This window comes from Amblyraja radiata, chromosome 5 (genome assembly GCF_010909765.2).
Source record: "Amblyraja radiata isolate CabotCenter1 chromosome 5, sAmbRad1.1.pri, whole genome shotgun sequence".
Taxonomy (NCBI): domain Eukaryota; kingdom Metazoa; phylum Chordata; class Chondrichthyes; order Rajiformes; family Rajidae; genus Amblyraja; species Amblyraja radiata.
The window spans coordinates 54,995,192-55,015,214 of NC_045960.1; the positions used below are offsets into that span (position 1 = coordinate 54,995,192).

The 20,023-nt window shown below is 38.7% G+C and overlaps 1 protein-coding gene across 7 annotated transcripts in view; it reads left to right on the forward strand.

Moving 5' to 3' along the window:
- lama2 (laminin subunit alpha 2) overlaps window positions 1-20,023 on the forward strand; it is a 342,464-nt gene that overhangs the window by 193,550 nt on the left and 128,891 nt on the right. For all 7 annotated transcript variants that reach the window (XM_033021242.1, XM_033021244.1, XM_033021246.1 and 4 more), the window contains exons 19-20: window positions 3,161-3,372; window positions 12,924-13,030. In XM_033021242.1, coding sequence (XP_032877133.1) covers window positions 3,161-3,372; window positions 12,924-13,030 — 319 coding nt within the window. The remainder of the gene's footprint in view (window positions 1-3,160; window positions 3,373-12,923; window positions 13,031-20,023) is intronic.

Sequence of the window (20,023 nt, forward strand, 5' to 3'; positions counted from 1 at the left end):
TTGTTGTTGCATTATTTATGAGTGTGAGATTAAAATCTGCCAGCAAGTTAAGTGATTGCAGAATTGGAAAGGTGGTGAAGAAGGTTTGCTTACTCTTACAGGCTGGGGCATTGAGTTGGGATGTCATGTTGCACATTTACAAAACACTGGTTATGACACAATTGGAGCATTGTGTGCTTTTCTGGTCACCACACTGTAGGAAGGCTGTGATTATGCTGGAAAGAGTGCAGAAGCAATTCACCGAGATGTTACTTGGATTGGAGGACTGTGGTCATGGGGAGAGATTGGATAGGCTAAGCATGTTTTCCTTCGAAGGAAGGAGGCTGAAGAGTGAGCTGATAGAAGTAAATTGATACGGTTGATTGTCAGAATCATTTTCCCATTGGAGAGGATGCCAAAATCAAGAGGGCATAGTTTTAATTTGAGGATTAGGTGTTTTTTAGACTAAGGATGAAACGTATTACCACAGAAGGTGGTGGAATCAAATACAATTGATATATTTAAGGCACATTTATGCAAACTCTTGAATCGGCAAGGCATAGAAGGATATGGTCCATGTGCGGGAAAATGGAATAGTGTAAATTGGCAGGAGGTTGATATGGATGTGGTGAGCCAACAGGCCCATTTCATACTGTACCACTCTATATTAGGAAATGATTCATTTAAAGAGAATGCTTTGACATACAGCTGATGTGAAGGAAAAATAAACATGTTATATTGGGAATGTCTGCAAGTACCATAGTGGAGGGAGACACCTGTCATTACACATCACGACAGTAATGTGCTATTCTTGCCAAACTAATCACCCAAGACAGTAGGAGCTTGATGCTCAGAAATTGTAATGTTTTCATTTGTTTTAGAAGCAATGTGAATTTGCTGTGAATGAGAAGATGCAACAGAGCAGTAAAGATGGAGGCAAAAAAGCATAAATGTTTCACTGTCTATTAAAAATAACTGGTATGAAAATGTATAAGCTGGTTGAAATAGATTCTGGATCTATTCATAGCGGAATATATTTTGGTCTGCTATTTGAGAGTTACAGATAAACTTAATATAGCACCAATATAATTTCTATTGCTTTCAATCAGCCAAAATCCTTTAAATCCCCTGCGGCAGTATTCTCAACTTTCAACCTTCCATTTATTACAAGGCAGTTAATGAAATGATAATTTAAAAACCTAAATTTAAATAAAGTAAATATTCTTCATTGTACTTTAAAAAAATATGTTGTTATTTCAAGATAGCCACTGCAGCATATGTTTTGCTATTACTATGAGCAATGATTTGATGGTAAATAAGTTATCTTATCCTCCGACATGCATCAAATGGAAGAATTGCTCGTTCCATATGTGGTTGTTTTGACTCAAGACTAACTGCTATATATTTCATTGGGAAATCACCATTTACATACTGTGTCTGAAGTACACACATGGCCATTTATCTCCTGAAGATGAAGTAAACATTACAGTGATAATTGAAGAGTATCGTAACTGTTTAAAAAAGATATAGTAATAATCAGCTATGATCACATTGAATGGCGGTGCTGGCTCGAAGGGCCTAATCCTGCACCTATTGTCTATGTATCTATGTAAGATATTCTCAGCCCTTCTTAGTTTGAATTACTGAACTATTAGATTCCCTCCACTCCCAAAAAAACATTTTATTCACTACAATTTTCTATAAAGAAAAGTGGACATTATGTATGATCACTAAACCAAGAATTGGCTCTTCTTTTCAAAAAACCTTTTGTATCCTGTCAATCACCCCCCCATATTATATTGTACAACCAGTGGAACAGTAGGATGGAACTTCCACAAGATCATGATAACCAGCTGTGTGATCAGCATGTTGGCATTTACGACAGGTAATGGTGCTTCCCATCAAATGTCACTATAAATTATATGGATCAGTACCGCACATGAACAGGCCCTATGGCCCACAATGTCCATGCCGGACATGACGCTAGTTAATGGCACAGATCTATATCCATGCATTCCCTGCATATACATGTGCCCTGATTGTGGCATTTAAGCCACTTAAATGCTACCATTGTATCTACCTTTACCACCACGCTGCAGTGCATTCCACACACCAACCACTCTTAGTATAAAAATAGTATATTGTCTATACCTGTCCAAATTAGCCTGGCTTCACCAAATATGTCTTCAGTGTTTTCCTTTCTATTTCAATTGTACCAGGCATTCATTAGGTGAAATGAATTAAAATAAATAGAACCCTACTTTCTAAATTTGCCTTCAAAATATATATATGCCAAAGTAACTTGAACTGAGCAACTTGTATCACTGGCAAAGAAAATGTACCAATACATTTCGCACAACCATAAAGGACAGATGGCTGCAGAGGCTTGTTAAATGAATATATGGGATGTGATGAAAGGCAGCCTGAAAACATGCTTTTTAAGGAAGGCTTGAAGAGGATGGAATGTTGCAGAGTTTAGGGAGATAAACTTACTGAGCTGCACTATTGATATTGCCACAGGGAGAAAAGAAGCAGTCAGATGATTGGAGGATAGCAGGCAAGGCTGAGTTTAAACCACGCAGCCAAGATGTTTTCTTTAAATTAGGTGTTTGAACATGATCCAGTGTACAAAAGTATGAACAATACTTTTGATCTGATGATGTGATGTGGGATAAGGTTTGATGATATGGTTTTGGATGAGCTGAACTTCATTGAGAAAGAATGATGGGAAGATCTGTCCACAGAAATACAGTAGCTCTCTGTAAGATTTCCACAACCATTGAGAGGGATTGTACACGGTACTCAGTCAGGTCTTTCTGATTGCAGAATGCATGTTCCACTGCCCAAGGCTAGTAACTGGAGAGTTGAGGTCAATGTTTTGTTGCCAAATCATACCGATTGATATCATGATCTACCTACTCAGCACAGTTCTAGCACCTCCATCTACTAAAGCCCTCAACATCTGGTACCACAAATGTATGTACACACATTGGAAAACATGCTGGACCTAATTCTATCTCGACTTCGTCGGTGCTATATAGATAAATATTCTATGATATTTCATTATAACAATACAGTTTTAATTTCTAGAAATAATTGTATTCCCAGTAACTTTTTGCAGCATACAGCAATATGTTTATCAGTGAATAATTCCTTTTTTGACTTTGTTTTTGTTAACCAGATGCTCTGAAGGGTACTTTGGACGCCCCACTAAACCAGGTGGCTCTTGTCAGCCTTGCCAGTGCAACAATAATCTTGATCTATCAATACCTGGCAGCTGCAATTCATTAACAGGCGAATGCCTACGATGCATTCAGGGAATTACTGGTCGGTTTTGTGATGAATGTGCTGATGGATTTTTCGGAGATGCTGTTATAGCCAGGAATTGCCAAGGTAAATGTATTGCATTGTTCATTTAGTATTTGCTCTTTAAATTTGATAACTGGAAACAATAGAATGAGACTTTGTAACCTCTGCATGGTGTTTGATAAAGTGCTTAGAATGGTAACAGTTTGGAATGTAGAAGTTTTTGCAAAGAACATTTTCAAGAATACAAAGGCATAACAGTATTATATAATTTGTAAGAGTAAATTGATAAAGATATTCCTTATAATTTGATCATAGATAAGAAAGAACTTAGTCATAGCAGATGTCTTGATTTTTGGACTCCAGGAGGCCTGCCTAATTGTTAAAGGTCATCATAAGATCTGCTTGTTTTGGGGATTCTGTTGAGAAATTGCTTATCAACATAGTACATGACTTACGCTAATGTTACATGTGACCTCAGCAGTGAAAATAGATACAAAACATTTTTTTTAATGTCTCAGGCACTTCCTTTTTACCCATTATGATGTTATTTTTCCAGCTCTAGATGTACTTGTATTTGGTTTGACATCCTGATAAAAAGTTCTTAACATGTTATGTCTCTTGCTAGTTTGCTCTCATATAGATTTATTCACTGTTAATTATTTTTAGCTTATCTTCTACTGGTTTCAAAAATGCATACCTATTCTTAGAAGTACCACTCTCTTTGGCAAGATTTAAAAATTAATAATCAAATACTGTCTTCAATCTTATTAGCTGGCCATGGATAGAACATTTTTCACAATGTTTATATTTCCCAATGTATATTCAGTGAGAATCATCAATTATATTTTAAAATCCTAATCTAGTTTCTCAATCTTCCTTATGTAAAATATCTCATACTCACATGTACAATGCTTTATTTAAATGAATGTAAATTTATACTAATTAACAAGTCTTCTCAAAGGAATCAAAATATAATTAATTAGCTGTATCTGATTAAGTTCCAAGATAATATGATCCCTGGTCAGCTTCACCATTTACTTCCTATTGTAATATAAAAGCCATTCAGCTCATCAGGCCCATGCAAGCTCCCAACATAAGCATACTCGAAGAGTTGTTCCATTCCTCCCTTCTTACTTCCTTGGTGCCATTTCAACGGATTAGTTCTCCCATCCCTTTTGTTTCTTTAACCTCAACTAGAGTGTTAACCATCTAGCATTTTGGGGAAAAAACTGAAACATTTGGAGGAAATTCAGATAATTGCAGGAAGAATTTGATGCAGGCAATCAGCTTTTGCCCCTGTCTCACTACTGCATTTTTCCTCTTTACAATCTGTCCTGATGCAGGTTTTTGACCCAAAATGTTGACCATTCCTTTCCCCCCACAGATGCGGAACCACTACATGAGTTTCTCCAACAGATTGTTTGTTGCTCAAGATTCCAGCATCCGTAGTTCATGTCTCCAAATAACGGCCCTTTCTGATTCGTGATCAGCCTATTTGGTCTTATTTTTTATATTTAAATAGAATCTCCTAATCCTTTGTTTCAAAGAAAATAATGCCAGTATAGTAACTTTCCCCTAGTAACTATATTTTTTTCAATCCTGACAACTCCTTTGAAGAGGAATGAACTGCAAATGCTGGTTTAAACTGACGATAGACACAAAATGTTGGAGTAACTCAGCGGGTCACACAGCATCTCTGGAGAAAAGGAATAGGTAACATTTCGGGTCAAGACCCTTCTTCAGACTCCTTTGTAGATCTCCTCTTCTGTTGGTCCATTACATGTGTATCAGAATTATCTAGAGTGCACTTGTGGTCAGTAAACCCTCAATCAGGATCACAAAGAAATGAACAAACACTTCATTGTCATTGTGGGAAATCTTACCACAGCTCTGTTTTAAAATGGGCCTATCAATAAATGCCCCTCGCAGCTGTCTCTTTTAAGTGATTTTTTTTTAGTTTTGCCATTAACATAAGATACAATAGGATTCCTAATGACATTTTAGGTCAGACCTGCTCAAAGAGAGCAGTTGTGTCCAAAGTATAACCTGCTTACTATCTGCTCCAGCAAATTCCCATCAAATTACCAACCTTGCACATTGTACTGACATTATTCCAATCCTTTTGTTTGCTTTGCTACTTCACGCCATCCGTTGAATACTGCACATAATGAGTAAATTGTTTTGCCGTCAATTCGTTAAACATTCAGTTGAAAATACTGACTTATTTTGTAATCGTGCAAAGATTAATTTGTTCAAGGTTTCAAGGTCAGTTTATTGTCATATGTACCAATTAAGGTACAGTGAAATTCGAATTACCATACAGCCATACAAAAAAAAGCACCAAGACACACAACTAAATAAAAGTTAACATAAACACCACAGCGGATTCCCCATGTTTCTCACTGTGATGGAAGGCAATAAAGTCCAAACTTCATACTCTTTATTTTCCCGCGGTCGGAGCAGTCGAACCATCCGCAGTTGGGGCGATCGAAGCGCCCGCGTCGGGGTGATTGAAGCTCCCGCGTCAGGGCGGTCGAAGCTCCCTTGTCGGGGCGGTCGAAGCACCTGTGGCTTGGAGTTCCCGAAGTCGATCTCTAACCAGAGACCGCAAGCTCCACGATGTTAAAGTATGCAGCCACCCACGGTTGAGCTGAGAGGTTGAACCCTGGCTGTGCAATGGTAAGTCCACAGACACCCGCGGTGGAGCTCTCGAAGTCGGTCTCCAGCAAAGGTCGCCAACTCCTCGATGTTAGGCCGCAGTGCGGGTGGAGATATGATGCGGAAAAAAATTGCATCTCCGTCAAGGTAAGAGATTAGAAAAAGTTTCCCCCAACTCCCGCCCCACATAAAACAAGCTAAAGAACACTAAAAACATACATTTAACATATACAAACAAACAACAAAAGAAGGAAGGGACAGACAGACCGTTGGGGAGGAATTGCGCTATTGGTGCAATTAATTAGTTTGTATCTGGATGAAATAATTTGCTTGAGATGCAATAAAGTTATAAATCAAAATTAAAGTATGTCATACCTCCAGTCTCGCTTATATTAGTGTATACTGAAAAACAGCGTGATTTAATAGAAAGAGTTGCAATCGTGTTCTTTCTCTGCTATTTTGAAAGCTATCCTTAAATCAGGAGAACACAACCATTGTGCATTTTCCTTTGTAACATTTCTCTATTGTTGGAAATTTGGAGCATTCAATTGCCATAAAAACACAAAAGAAGCCAAACAGTTGCAATCAAATTTTTTTTGGTCCTTTTTCTATGTTTCCCCTGCTTAGAATTTCATTGTATTCAAATCTCAGCAGGATTCACAGCTGCTTGAAAGAAAATGCCTTTGTTATATTTTAATTGCTGGACAATATGAACATTAAAATGCTAAGAACATTGCTCCATGTTTCAAATTATTCTGTCAAATGCAGCCGACACAAGCTGGAAGAAATCCATGTTATTAGAACAGAGCAAGTCTGATAGTGCAGAAACCAGTTTAATTTTGATCACTACATAAACAGTATTTACCTTGAAGAAGATGAATAGGACTTTTGAAGTAAGAGGCAAAGCCTTGACATGATGAGCAAGCGACTGATGCCTCTCCCAGTATACATCTTCACAATCACCCACATTGAGTTGGATTCAGATTGCCATCGATATTCCCAGTTTGGATTTGGAGGAAAGATTCCCCATCTTCGGAATTAGGGCACTAAGGCAAGCATGCGAAAGTTACGAGAAAGTTCAGCTGGAGCTGGCGCTTGTACTTGTTAATAATAATACATTTTATTTATGGGCGCCTTTCAGGACTCTCAAGGACACCTTACAGTTAAAACAAGCATGAAACAAAAACAACATATACAGCAATAATACATAATTCGGAGAGAGAGCAGCGGCAGCTAATCGCGCCAGTGTTCACTCTCACTTCCGGCAGCCATCTTTTCCGAGCCATCCGCAGCACACCAACAAAAACAAAACACAACATTAAAGACATTTGTTCCACCATTTAATATGATCAAGCAAAATCTTTATCCATGGAGTAATTTTCCTGTATTCCTTGGTTCTATGATTTTGAAAAATCTATCAATTTCTATCCCGAATATATTCAGCAACTAAGCCTCCACAACTCTAGTGAGTGGAGAGTTCCAAAGGTTCACTACCCTCTATGGGAAGAAATGTTGCCAGTACAGAATGTCTATTTCCTTAACCCGAGAATATGACCACTGGTCACATGGTAGATCCTTGTGTCGACCTTACTGGAAGACATCATCTCTCAAACTTATGATCACCAGAGATTTTAGATTAATTTTGTGGTATCTCTCTGATAGAAAAATTCCCCCTGCCAGGGATCTGGTGAACTTCTGCTGAGCTCTTCTTCAGAAATATAACCTTCCTTCGGTGGGGCAGCCAAATCTATGCACAATATTCTAGATGCATTCTCACTGGGACCCCATATAATTGCAGGATGATGTCTTTACTCTTGTACTCAAAATATCTTTCATTAAGGCAAGCATATTATTTTTCTCACATTTTTCCACATTATATTCTATCTGCCATACCCTCATCCACGATATATCCCTCTGAAATCTTTCTCCATCCTCTGACAAACAGAACTGCTACCCAACCTTATATCATCAGCAGACTTGGATATATCATAAATGTTCCTCTCATCCAAGTTCTATGCAGAGCTGGAGCTCCAACAATAATCCCCGCTGCACTATTTGTCACCGCCTCTCAATTAATAATAACAATAGATTTATTTGTATAGCACGTTAAAAACAACTCACGTTGACCAAAGTGCTTCACATCAGTGCAGGTACTAAATTTGATACAAACATGGGTAGACAGACCTAACGATACATTCATAAAATGTTTACAGCGCCCTCTCAGCGGGGCTCAAAAACGCTTGGGTGTAGAAATAGGTTTTGAGTCGTGACTTAAAGGAGTCGATGGTGGGTGCAGTTCTGATGAGGAGCGGGATGCTATTCCACAGTTTAGGTGCTGCAACCGCAAAAGTGCGGTCACCCCTGAGCTTAAACCTAGACCGCGGGATAGTCAGTAGCCCCAAGTCGGCCGACCTGAGCGACCTGGAGGTAGAATAATTGGTTAGAAGATTTTTGATATAGGGTGGGGCAAGCCCGTTAAGGGCTTTGTAAACGTATAAAAGGAGCTTGAAGTTAATTCTATACCGTACTGGGAGCCAGTGGAGAGAGGCTAGGATCGGGGTGATGTGGTCCCTTTTACGGGTACCCGTCAGAAGTCTTGCTGCGGCGTTTTGGACCAATTGCAGACGGGACAGGGATGATTGGCTGATGCCAGTGTATAGGGAGTTGCAGTAGTCAAGGCAGGAAAAGATGAATGTGTGGATGATTCTTTCAAGGTTGTCGAATTTGAGGAATGATTTGATTTTAGCTATTGTACGAAACTGGAAGAAACCAGCTTTTACCACAGAGTTGACTTACTTGTCAAACTTTAATGCTGAGTCAAATATCACATCAAGGTTTTTGACGTGCAGTTTGACTAAGGAGGTTAGGCTTCCAAGGCTGCCTGTTAGCGTTTTGATGGGGTCGGAAGGGCCGAGTAGGGTTACCTCAGACTTGCTCTCATTAAGTTGGAGGATGTTCTGAGCCATTCAGCATTTTAAATCATCGAGGCAGTGCATGAGGCTGTTTAAATTTGACCGGTTGTTGGGTTTCAGGGGGATATAGAACTGTGTATCATCTGCATAGCAGTGGAAAGAAATGCCATGCCTTTGAATGACTTGGTTGAGGGGGAGCATGTAGAGAGAGAAGAGAATGGGGCCAAGGATGGAGCCTTGTGGAACCTCGCAATAAAGGCTAGCTGGGGAAGAGAAAGAGTTGCCTATGTTGGTAGAGAAAATCCTGTTTTTTAGGTAGGAAACGAACTAGCTCAGGGCAATGCCATCAACACCAACCGCATACCGGAGGCGGTCAATTAGGATGGTATGGTCCACTGTATCAAACGCTGCGCTGAGGTCGAGAAGGAGCAGGATTGCGCAGTTGCCAGAGTCGATGGCGAGAGGAGGTCATTGTGTACCTTCAACAAGGCAGACTCTGTGCTGTGGTGGGCCCGGAAACCTAGAACTTTCCAGGATGGAATTTTTGTGTAGATAAGGCATTAGTTGGTCTAGAATTACCTTTTCAAGGACTTTTGAGAGGAAAGGCAGTTTGGAAATAGGTCTGTAGTTACTAGGCAAGGTGGGGTTTAGGTTAGGTGTTTTCAGGAGTGGCTGGACCAGCGCATGCTTGAAATAGGTTGGAACAGTGCCAGTGGCCAGAGACCTGTTGATGATAGAGAGGATACTGGGACCGACTATTGCAAAGACATGCTTCGGAAGGGCAGTGGGGACAACGTCAAGGGGGCAGGTTGCAGGTTTCATAGTGGAGACAAGCTTTACTAGGGAGGATAGAGTAACGGGTTGGAAGCAGTCTAATTTAGAAGAACAGACCAAACGGACAGCTAGGTCATGGGTGAGAGGGGAAATATTAGTTCTGATGTTCCCAACTTTACTGGTGAAAAAAGTAGAGAATTCTTCGCACTTGGCAGGGGACCCAGCTAAGTTGGTACTGGGGGCGGGACATATGACAGAGGTAATAGTACTAAATAGGACCTTGGAATTTTGAATGTTTTTGGAAATAAGGTTGGAGAAGTATTGTGTTCTCGCAGACTTTACTACTTCCTGGTATTTGCGAAGATTGCTTCTCAGAAGTTCGAAGGAAATTTGAAGCTTATCACATTTATACTTCCGTTCTGATTTTCTGCACTCTCTTCTTAGGGCTTTGGTGGTGTCATTGAGCCAGGGCCAACCTTTAGGCTTAGGCTTTTTCATTTTGAGAGGAGCAACAGAAGGATGGAAGAGCAAGTGGTATTGAATAAAGAAATTAGGTCGTCAGTGCTGAGTTGAAGGGGAGAAGCCTCGATGGTGCAGTTGTCGGGAGGAGCTATGAGAGCCTCAGAGAAGTTACTGGCAATCAATGAGTTTATGTAGCGGGATTAGCGAACAGGGACTTGAGATTTTGAGGGAGAGAAAGGCAGAGATGCATCAAATATAATTGCACTATGATCTGACAGACAAGCATCAATAATTTCTATATTACAAATTGGGAGACCGGACGATAGCACCAGGTCCAGTGTATGGCCCAGCTTGTGAGTGGGTCCAGTAGTGAGTAGAGTCAGATTGAAGGACTCAACCAGGTACATAAATTCACTCACCAGAGGCTTAGTAGGACAGCAGACATGAATGTTATAGAAGGGTGGAGTTAGTGGTGCTGGCTTGTGTGTAATTGGCTCACATGCACCATCAATCTACAACCAAGAATCAAGACTCTGTCAAATTTGGGCAAAAGGCTGGAGATAAGATCAGCAAATTGGGTGATAATGTCCTTATGCATTTTTGGTGGACGATGCACAAGAACAATTAAGAGGGGATAGACTAGATCTACTATAGTTAGATCAAATGCACTGCATTCACTGGGTCACCCATATTATGTTGATTGTGTCAAAATGAAATGCTCAAATGGATTTGTCAAACGTGATTTCTCTTTCACAAATCCACATGGACTGTCCAATCCTATTATTATTTTCTTAGTGCCTTCTTTCTTGCATCTTTAATTGCCATCTCTGCTGGCATATTACTGAGGCCTGCTTTCTGAGAATGAAATGGAATCCCAACAGTGATGAACTCCGCCATTTAAGTCCAGCAATGGAGCAGCATGATAATCGTGCAGGAAACTCAAACCTAATTAAAACTAAGCTGAAGTAAACCAAATTACATTTACATGTGTGGAAATAAAAGTTACTTGTGGATGGCAATGAAAAGATTTTGAAAGTGCATAAGCTTAAATGCATATCCACTTGGGTAGGGAGGTGGATAAGTTAGATTTGTGCATATTTATTATATTACATTGAATATCACTTTATTCAAATTTCAGTTGAGTTTATTAAATATAATGCCTGACCTTAAGATCTATGTTAGTTGAGACCCTACTATTAAACTTGCACTTCCTGCGTTTCATCCTTCATTGCCAATAAACATGCATCATTATTCGTGGCAAAGAGAAATTTCTGCATGTAACACTTAAGTCCCTCATTTATTTTCCAACTTAACTTCTCAGCTGGCATATGTTAGTCGCCAACATAGTTTGAGACATTGTTCTACTCTGAAGAAGGGTCCTGACCCAAAATGTCACCGATCCATGCCCTGTAGAAATACTGCCTGACCTACTGACTATGTGTTTGATGCAAGATTCCACCATCTGCAGTTCTTTGTGTCTCTAGTTTGAGAATCAGTGGTTTCCATAGATCTTCTCTGGATTATGAATGTTTAAGGCTAAAATACATATCATGATTATGTTTCTTAGCACCTCTTAAACCACACCTGTGCACGCCAAATTTCCTATTTAGTTTCAAATTTCTGATTATAACTTGTGATGATATTAAATATACCCTTCTCCAGTCCTAATCTTAAATCAAGATGTTAAGCTCTATCTGTTAAAAGAATCTACTAGTCCCCGACTCTTGGGAGATTATACGGTATCGACCTATATTTCAAAGACTAATTTATTTCACTACCTTAATCTCTTCTGTATGGGTTTTAGCTGTCAATAATCACTATTTCAAGTGGTTGGTACACCCTCCCAGCCAAGGAGGAGCTCCTTGCTAATCAAGCAGTTCAAACGCAATTATATTTTTAAATGAAGTACTCTGAGGAATAATTTTTACGAGGTTATAATTTACAAAGGATTTCCAAAGCATAAGAACAATACTGTAGAAACATACCAATGAGTTGCAGCCTGTCAAAAACAGAGGCTGTGGAATGAATTTTGTGTCTTTTCTCTGTAACTCCTCAACACCCTCACTATATCCCAACCTTTATGCTGTTTTTCCATGTTGACATCATCTATAAGATATGATTACATTGACCAGGCCATGAGGATGCTGTGACTTGATTAAGTCAATGTGAGCCTTTTTCATTTACTAACTTCACAATATTGATAAGGTTACTATCAAAGTGATGGTTCTTTTTACAGTTCTTGTAAACAGTTCTTGTTACAGGAGGGTCATAATTGTTTCTCTTGATAATGTCAGAAAGTTGTGCAAAGTACACTGGTCAGAAAATTATCTTAATCCACAATAAACCTTTTAAACAGTCATTTTCTGCTGCCATGGTAGAAAACGGGTCAGAAGTCAGCCTTTTGGACCTTGATCATGATTATCCATCATAAACTCTGGAAAAACATAATGTGTATAATTTCAAATGCCTAGTCTTAGTGGTTACATACTCCCAGCTTTTATGATTCTTAGACCACCAAATTAATTTTTGATTGATCACATGTACTAGACGTCACTTTCTAACGATACAAATTCTGCAGCAAAACCTGGTCAGAGATGCTGCATGTTTCATTGAAATGCCATCTTCACTCATTTGTATAAGTGTTTTGACCTTATCCTTAGTACAAGGGTGACACAATCTGCATAATTAGAAGGACTTTGCGCAATAGTATTTGAACTTCGATATGTTTATGACAACATAAATTATGAAAATTTACTACTTGAACATAATTATGAGAAAATAATTTTACGATGTTAATTCATCTTGTAAATTATTCCTCTTTATTTCCAGCCTGTGAATGCCATGCCAACGGATCAGTTGCTAACTTGTGCGACAAGCAGACTGGGCAATGCAAGTGCAAAAACAATGTTGCAGGAAGACAGTGTGATCATTGCTTGGTACGTATTGGAAAATAAACTCTTAAAATTCGTTGACTTTTTAAAAATATTTATTAAAGCCATGATTGATTTCTGTACTGAAGGTAGACTAAGATAGAATTTATTCTCCAAGGTTACAGTTAAAGAATCAGAATGAAATTCCCAACTATTATGGTACACATGTTTTGTGCTCAGAGGAGGTCTTAGTTTAGCTTAGTTTATTGTCACGTGTACTGATATACAGTGAAAAGCTTTTGTTGTGAGCTAAAACTATACATGATTGCTATTGAGCCATCCACAGTGTACAGATACATGATAAAGATACATGTTTAAGAAAGAACTGCAGATGCTGAAAAAATCGAAGTTAGGCAAAAAATGCTGGAGAAACTCAGCGGGTGAGGCAGCATCTATGGAGCGAAGGAATAGGTGACATTTCAGGTCGAGACTCTTCTTCATATACATGATACATGATGTCCCCTCATGTGCCAAGATCCAGCCTTGCATAAAAGTTATCTGTCGTCCTTGGAGGGAGCAGATCTTTTGTTGTCATTTCCCAGAACTGTGAAATGGAAAGGGTAGTGTTTTGTCTGACAGGGTTCCTGATAGAGTGAGGCTAGGTGATATTGCATGGTGGAATGCTGTGCATTATTTCCAGAGGGAAGTGGAATATTTACAGTAGATTGTGGATGGGTAAAATTGAAAGTGCACATTCACTGTGCATTGATATTAGACATGACTGTGCAAGGTCATTTTTAAATGTTCCTTTTTTTTTGTTGTCAGGTTAGGTCTTTTAATTCCCATTCCCATTTATGCCCATTTGTCCAGTTACCCTGTATGACACCCCTCTCCACTCCCTGATCTGCTACTATCATTTTTATTACACAAACATTTTTCCCAGGTCTGGTGAGAAGCCAAGATGACAGGGACCTCACATAAACCCGCATACTCCTGTAGCATCTGAGCTAGTTTTAGATTACACTGAATAGAATGTTATTACTTGAATGTAAAACTGCATGTTCTATGTTTCTTTTATCTGATATTTTAATTAACATCAGCCGAATGATTCGCTGTGGCTAAGTAGCACTGAGACACATTTGATATGAGTGGTTATCCATCTGTATGAAATTGCTTAGAGTAATTTTTAGGCCTTTATTACTGTGCTATTGAAACAACAGTGACTAACTATTTAGCAGGTTTGTGTACATTTATGCTTACACTGCAACACTTAAATTGACTGGTACAGAAACCCTCTTTAATTGAGTTTAAATCAAATTAATGGCTGTGACCAAAGATAGTAATTTAATATTAACACTATCATTCTTTTTCTAACTCTCTTACTTACATTCCTATTGGTGGTGTCTTCTAAACAGAAATATGTGTGTATTTTTGTTGGCTCTGCTGAATATGATAATATTGCTGGGTTTCATCTAAATAGTGCATTTTTAATACATTTATATTTCATCTCTCGGAGGGTATGAATCTCTGGAATTTTCAGTCCCAGATTGAGATGTCGGCCAGATTATTAGATGGTTTTCAGGTAGGGATAAGTAAATATTTGAAAAATCTAAGAATTGAGGGCTACGGGGAACTGGCATAGAATAGTTGATGCAAGTATAGATTAGCCATGACTATACTTAAATGACAGAAGAGGCTTCAGGAACCAAGTGCCTTACTACTACCTTGATTAGTACTTTGCCTTAAGACTGCAGGGAAGATATCTAAAGATTACATTATTAAAACATTGTATTAACTACACACCATTTTATTCTTGACCACGTCATACATTTGGATGAATTTGCACTAATATATTTAAAAGTTGCAGTGTGAGGAATCAGTGCCTTAATTATAATTTTATATTAAAATCTTATTTCTTTCCTTAGATAAAATGAATGAAATTTTCTGATTGTGTCTTGTGTTTCCTTCATTTTCATAAATGGTAAATCAATATTTTGCTTGTAATTCCCTTAAATGAGGAATTATGGATTTGGGTAAAAGTGATTTGAATTATAAGAAGGAGGAAATCTGTTAGAGCTTTTATAGCTTTGTTAAATTTCATTTTGTTTCAGAGGAAGAATTGTCTTCAAAATTGAAAAAAAAAACATTGTTTCCAATGGAACTGTTTTTGTTTTCTTATTTCCTGTGGTGGGCATGCCAAATTAAGTAATCAACCAAGATTCATATGGGCAACTGGTCCCAGGTTTCTGCCAATGTTGCTGTATGTCCTTGGGCACGCTTGCAGCTTCACAATGACTATTTTCCTTAAATTATTCCATATCCTTATGAAAAGAGTGAAGGGCAAGGCTGGCAGGAGTAGAGAACCCAGAATGGTGAGAGATTTTGAGGCTTTGGTCAAGAAGAAGTCGTATATCAAGTATAGACAACTGGGATCAAATGAATCCCTTGAACAATATAAGGAGTGTAGGGATACATGTAGGGAATTCACAAGGTCAAAAAGGGACCTAAAATTACTCTGCCAAATAAGATAAAGAAGAATGCAAAGAGATTCCGCAAGTATACGGAGGGCAATAGCGAAACAAAAGGAAAAATAGGATTCCTTAAAGATCAACCAGGTCATCTAGGTGTGTAGCGGAGCCACAGCAGAAGGGAAAGATGTTAAGTGAATATTTCTCATTTGTATTTACCATGGAGAAAGACATGGATATTCGGGAACTCTGTGACATAAATAGTGGTGTCTTGAAGAGAGTCCACTTTACAGAAGAGGATCTTAAAATGCAATGGGCTGTATAAATCTTTGGGATCTGATCAAGTATGTCCTGGGACATTGTGGGAATTTCGGGAAGAAATTGCGAGGCCCCTGACAGTGATATTTGTATCATCACTGATTGGTTTGATATGGACCAGGCAAACTCAATCGGTTTAGTAACGTGGGTGGCATGGCCAAGTTGTGCTGAAAGGCATGTCCGTTGCCGTGCTGTATAGCTCGATGACTTTATGACTCACTGGAAGTGGAAGATTTCATTTTGCATTACTGCAGTAAATTAAGGTGTTTATGAAGAATAGACTGAATCTGTTTTGCTGTCTCTGCTGGCATGCACATTCATTTAAAATTAAATTGTGATACATTCACAAGTTATGATGTGGTAAGGTTTCTCAGTACAAAATTTCAAGGAAGGTAAATTCATTTCCTGTTGTCTGCCATGTCAATTTATGTTGAGTTGAAAGGATCCTAACAATATGCAAAATCCTGATAGTTTAGAATTATTATCTTCAACTTCCCTACTATGCTCAGAAACTAATATCGCTGGTGACATCACCACTTACCGATTTATCAAGTGACCTCTGCAAATAAAAAAAATGCATTAACAAAAATCAAATAGGTGTTAAAAAATAATGAGATTCTTGTTAACAGCATAAGACAAATTTTGTGCAAATTGAATGCTAACAATGGAAAATGATGCATAAGTGCAAGAAATTAAGTGTTTCTTGACCAAAACATTTGGTAGAATGGTGGCATTGTTTACATGGAAATATAGTCAATGGGGAACTTTTCTAGTTTTATAACAACTTATTTGTTTTCAATTTTAAACAGGGTCGAAGAAAAACTAGTTTTCTTTGTTCAATGCTACAACATAATTAAAAGTGTTCAATCTGTAACTTGCTTTATGGGTTGTTGAGGTCAGTGCCCCTTCTCTCCATGTCTTAACCCAATTTCTGCATACATTAACTTTGAAAGCTATTTTAAATTTACTTCAAACAGAGAAGTTACGAAATTGCATAGCCTAATGATGACACTCCTGCTCTATTAATGCATTCATAACGTACTTAGTTTTATAGTTTTAAAGAGAGTGTAAGGAATTGATTTCAAGTATGACATGTTTCCTGTAGCAGGGCGACCAGAACTGTGCACAGCACTCCAGCTGGGTTGGGTCATGAGGGTGTTTTGCCCGCTGTCATGATCCCTATACATTGTCTCAGTTGAGGTTTAAGATGTAATTAATGTAGGTTCCTGACAAATTTTCTAACTGCATTGAGGGAGTCCAACAATATAAATATATAGAGCCCACAGCAATGTGAGAATAATGAGGTTGAAGATATGAAGTAAACCCTGCATTCGCCCTCTGTCCATCCTTTCCCCACCCAAGTCACACCAGCTTCTTGTTCTCACCAAGCAAACAGCTAACAATGGCCTATTTCCTTTATCATCGTTACTTTTTTTACATATCTTTCTTTCATTTGTTCTGTATATATCTACATCATCGTCTATATCTCTCATTTCCCTTACCCGCTCTCAGACTGAAGAAGGGTCTCGACCCGAACCATTTCCCGTTCCTTCTCTCCAGAGATGCTGCCTGTCCCGCTGAGTTACTCCAGCACTTTGTATCTATATTTGGGGTAAACCAGCATCTGCAGTTCCTTCCTACACAGGAACTCTCTCTATCTCAGTTACACTGCTTGAGCAACTGGTGTTACAAATATTTTTACGTGTACCTGTACTTGGAAGAATCTGGCTCAAAGCCAGGGAAATCAGATATTTTTCCTAGTCTTACCCTTACAGTGGGATGGTCTATGTAATGGAGAAGGACTGAAAATGAGTGGAGAACAGAGGAATCTAAATGTTATTGTTCATGAACATAAAAACGTAGTAATTAGTTGAAGAAATAGTTAAAAAGGTAAATAGTATATTGGGCCTGGTTGCTAAGTGGTTGGAGTTTTGCAAAGGGAAGTTTTGTTGCATTGTACAGTGTTGATGAGGCCACACCTGACGTATTGTGCACAGTTTTGGTATTCTTGTATAAGAAAGGACAGACTAGGATTACAAGCAGTCTAGCAATTCATCAGGCCAAATCCTGGGATGAGAATATTTTCCTAACTTGAATAGCGAAAATAAAAGTTGGATCTGTATTTCCTTGGAGTTTAGAAGAATGGGGAGTGAACATTGATCTTAGGGAGAAATTACAAAATAGATGTTTAGATGTTTTCACTGGTGTGAGAGTTTTGAATAAGGGGACATAGTTAGAAGATAAGGTACAATTATTGAAAACTGAAATGTGTAAAACATGTTTTTCTCACTGAGAGTGGTGGATTTGCAGAGTTTTGTTCCCCAGAGGTTGTTATGACTTTGATCATTCGATATTTAAAGGGGAGGTAAATAGATTCTTGAAAGATTGTGTAGTAGAGTGCTATGTGGAACTGGCTTAGAAGAGGTGTCAAGGTCTGGGGCAGATCAATTGTGATTCTATTGTGACGGATCACTGGCTTACTGGTGCTCTTATTGTTTTCTGTTAAGTGTTTGAAATCTTTGAAAGGATAAGGGAAATGCCGTTGTGTTTATGTTGATTAATCTGCCATACCAGTTTAGACCAGTTTCCCATGTAGCTGAATTTACACATTGAAGCCGAGTCAGCTTCTTATATATTTAGAAATAAATTTCAGTGTGAGCTACGTGATGATTTGAATGAGTCTTGAGATTGTGACTGTGTTATCATCCTTAAGCAACTGTTAACAAGCTTCAGTTTTATTGTATTGATTAGTGGCTCACATCATAGACTCTTCCACAAAAATATAAAACAATGTAGAAACAAGGAACTGCAGATGCTGGTTTCCAAAAATGACACAAAGTGCAGGAGTAACCGATGTGAGGATCAGGCAGCATCTGGAAGGTAATGGATAGGTGATGTTTGGGTCGGGACCCTTCTTTAGATTGCAAAGCAATAGTTGGGTTTTAGTGGCAATGAAGAAAATGGTGAGTGTGAGAAAGGGTACCTAGAAGATCAGACATAAATTTTACTGCAGGTTTCTCTGATTCCCACTATAAACTGATAAACCAATGGAGTAGAATGAGAAAGCTTCATGTCACAAAAATCAAAAGGACCAGCAATATTCACCCATTGGTGAATACTGGTGACCACATCTGCAGCAAATGCTGGTTGATTGAAGAACGGAGACTGAAAGTGGATGACCTGGATTTAGTGTTGTGGAATGAACCAGATTTGGTAAAGGAACTCAAGGTAAAGGAACCACTAGGAGGTAGCAACCACAACATGATAAGATTTAGCCTGAAATTTGAGAAGGAGAAGGTGAAATCGGATGTGTCGGTATTACAGATGAACAAAAGGGACTATGGAGGCATGAGGGAGGAGCCTGCCAAAGTTGACTGGAAAGAGACCCTAGAACAGATAGCGGTGGAACTGCGATGGCAGGAATTCCTGGGAATAATTCGGAAGATGCAGGATCTTTTCATTCCAGAGAAGAAGAAAGATTTGAGGGGGAGAATGAGGCGACCATGGCTGACAAAAAAGTCAAGGACAGTATAAAACTAAAAGATAAGGCATATAACATTGCAAACATTAATGAGAAGCCAGACGATTGGGAAGCTTTTAAAGAACAACAGAAGGTAACTAAAAGTGCAATATGGGGAGAAAAGATAGAATACGAAGGTAAGCTAGCTAATAATATAAAAGAAGATAACAAGAGTTTCTTCAGTTATATAAAGAGTAGGAAAGAGGCAAGAATGGACGTTGGACCGCTGGAAAATAATGCAGGAGAAGTGATAATGGGGAATAGTTGAATAGGAGGAGTTGAATAACTTTTTTTTGCATCAGTGGAAGACACCAGAAATGTGCCTGAAATTCAAGAGAGTCAGGGTAGAAGTTAGTGGAGTGGCTATTATTAGGGAGAAGGGCTTGGGAAGCTGAAAGGGGTGAAGGTGAATAAGGCACTTGGATGGACTGCACACTTGGGTTCTGAAAGAGGTTACTTTGGAGATTGTGCAGGCATTGATAGTGATATTTCAAGAATCACTAGAGTCGGTAGTGGTTCCAGATGATTGGAAAATTGCTAATATTACCCCGCTGCACAAGAATGGAGCAAAGCAGAATAGTGGGAACTATAGGCCGGTTAGTCTGATTTAGTGGTTGGTAAGATTTTAGAGTCCATTATATGAAGGATGAGACCACGGAGTACTTAGAAGTTCACGATAAAATAGACGGAAGTCAGCATAGCTTTGTGAAGGGGAGGTCTTGCCTGACAAATCTGCTGGAATTCTTTGAAGAA